General features: G+C 37.5%; 1 protein-coding gene across 1 annotated transcript in view; it reads right to left on the reverse strand.

Annotated features, from left to right (window-relative positions):
• Positions 1-907, reverse strand: part of HELRODRAFT_182984 (hypothetical protein) — a gene marked incomplete at both ends in the record, with an annotated part of 5143 nt that overhangs the window by 1975 nt on the left and 2261 nt on the right. Inside the window, 3 exons of the mRNA XM_009033702.1 lie at positions 5-135; positions 191-376; positions 509-609. Coding sequence (XP_009031950.1) covers positions 5-135; positions 191-376; positions 509-609 — 418 coding nt within the window. The remainder of the gene's footprint in view (positions 1-4; positions 136-190; positions 377-508; positions 610-907) is intronic.

The following is a 907-nucleotide window of genomic DNA, read 5'->3' on the forward strand; positions in this document are numbered from 1 at the left end:
CCACCGATTCCCGCCAATTTTTCCACCGATTCCCGACAATTTTTCCACCGATTCCCGACAATTTTTCCTCCGATTTCCGCCAATTTTTCTACCGATTTCTGCCAATGTTTCCACCGATTTCTGCCAATGTTTCCACTGATTGCCGCCAATTTTTTCACCGATTCCCGCCAAAACAACAAAAAAATCTCACGTTTCCATTTCCCACACTCCCAACAAAGGCCTCATCGTTGACAACCACCGACGACAGTTTGACGTTCGACACTCGGAAGCTGACGGACGAGACGAACGCGTAGTCGCAGAGTTCATAGGTCAGGCTGGGTTTTTCCGGAGACGAGGAAGAGTTGAACTTTATCAGGGTCGAGTTCATGAAGGAGGCCTGTTGTTGTTGTTGTGTAGATTATAATAATTATTATTATTTGTTGTTGTTATTATTTTTATTATTGTTATTATTAACATTATTATTATTATTGTTATTATTATTATTATCATTATCATAATTGCAAAATACTTCGGGGAGGGCTTTTACGGTGTGGGGTGCCTGGCTCTTTAGAGCATTCCAGGTGTTTGGGGTGGCGAGGTATAGAGGGAGTGAGGTTTCTGCCGCTGCTGCTGGTGGTAGTGGTGGTAGTGGCGATGGTGGTGGCGTGGAAGATGATGATGATCACGATCATGATAATGATGATGGAGACGACGCTGATGATGATGATGATAATGATGATGATAGCTATAATAACAGTAACGACAATTTATTATACTATTGTATGATATTAGTTATGGCAATAATAATAATTTTCTTTATATTAATACTTATCGTTATTATTATTTATTACCACCTTTATTATAATTATTTATTATTATTATTATTTATTATTATTTATTATTATTATTATTATTACATCCATAATGG

Source organism: Helobdella robusta (genome assembly GCF_000326865.2).
Source record: "Helobdella robusta unplaced genomic scaffold HELROscaffold_96, whole genome shotgun sequence".
Classification (NCBI taxonomy): Eukaryota; Metazoa; Annelida; class Clitellata; order Rhynchobdellida; family Glossiphoniidae; genus Helobdella; species Helobdella robusta.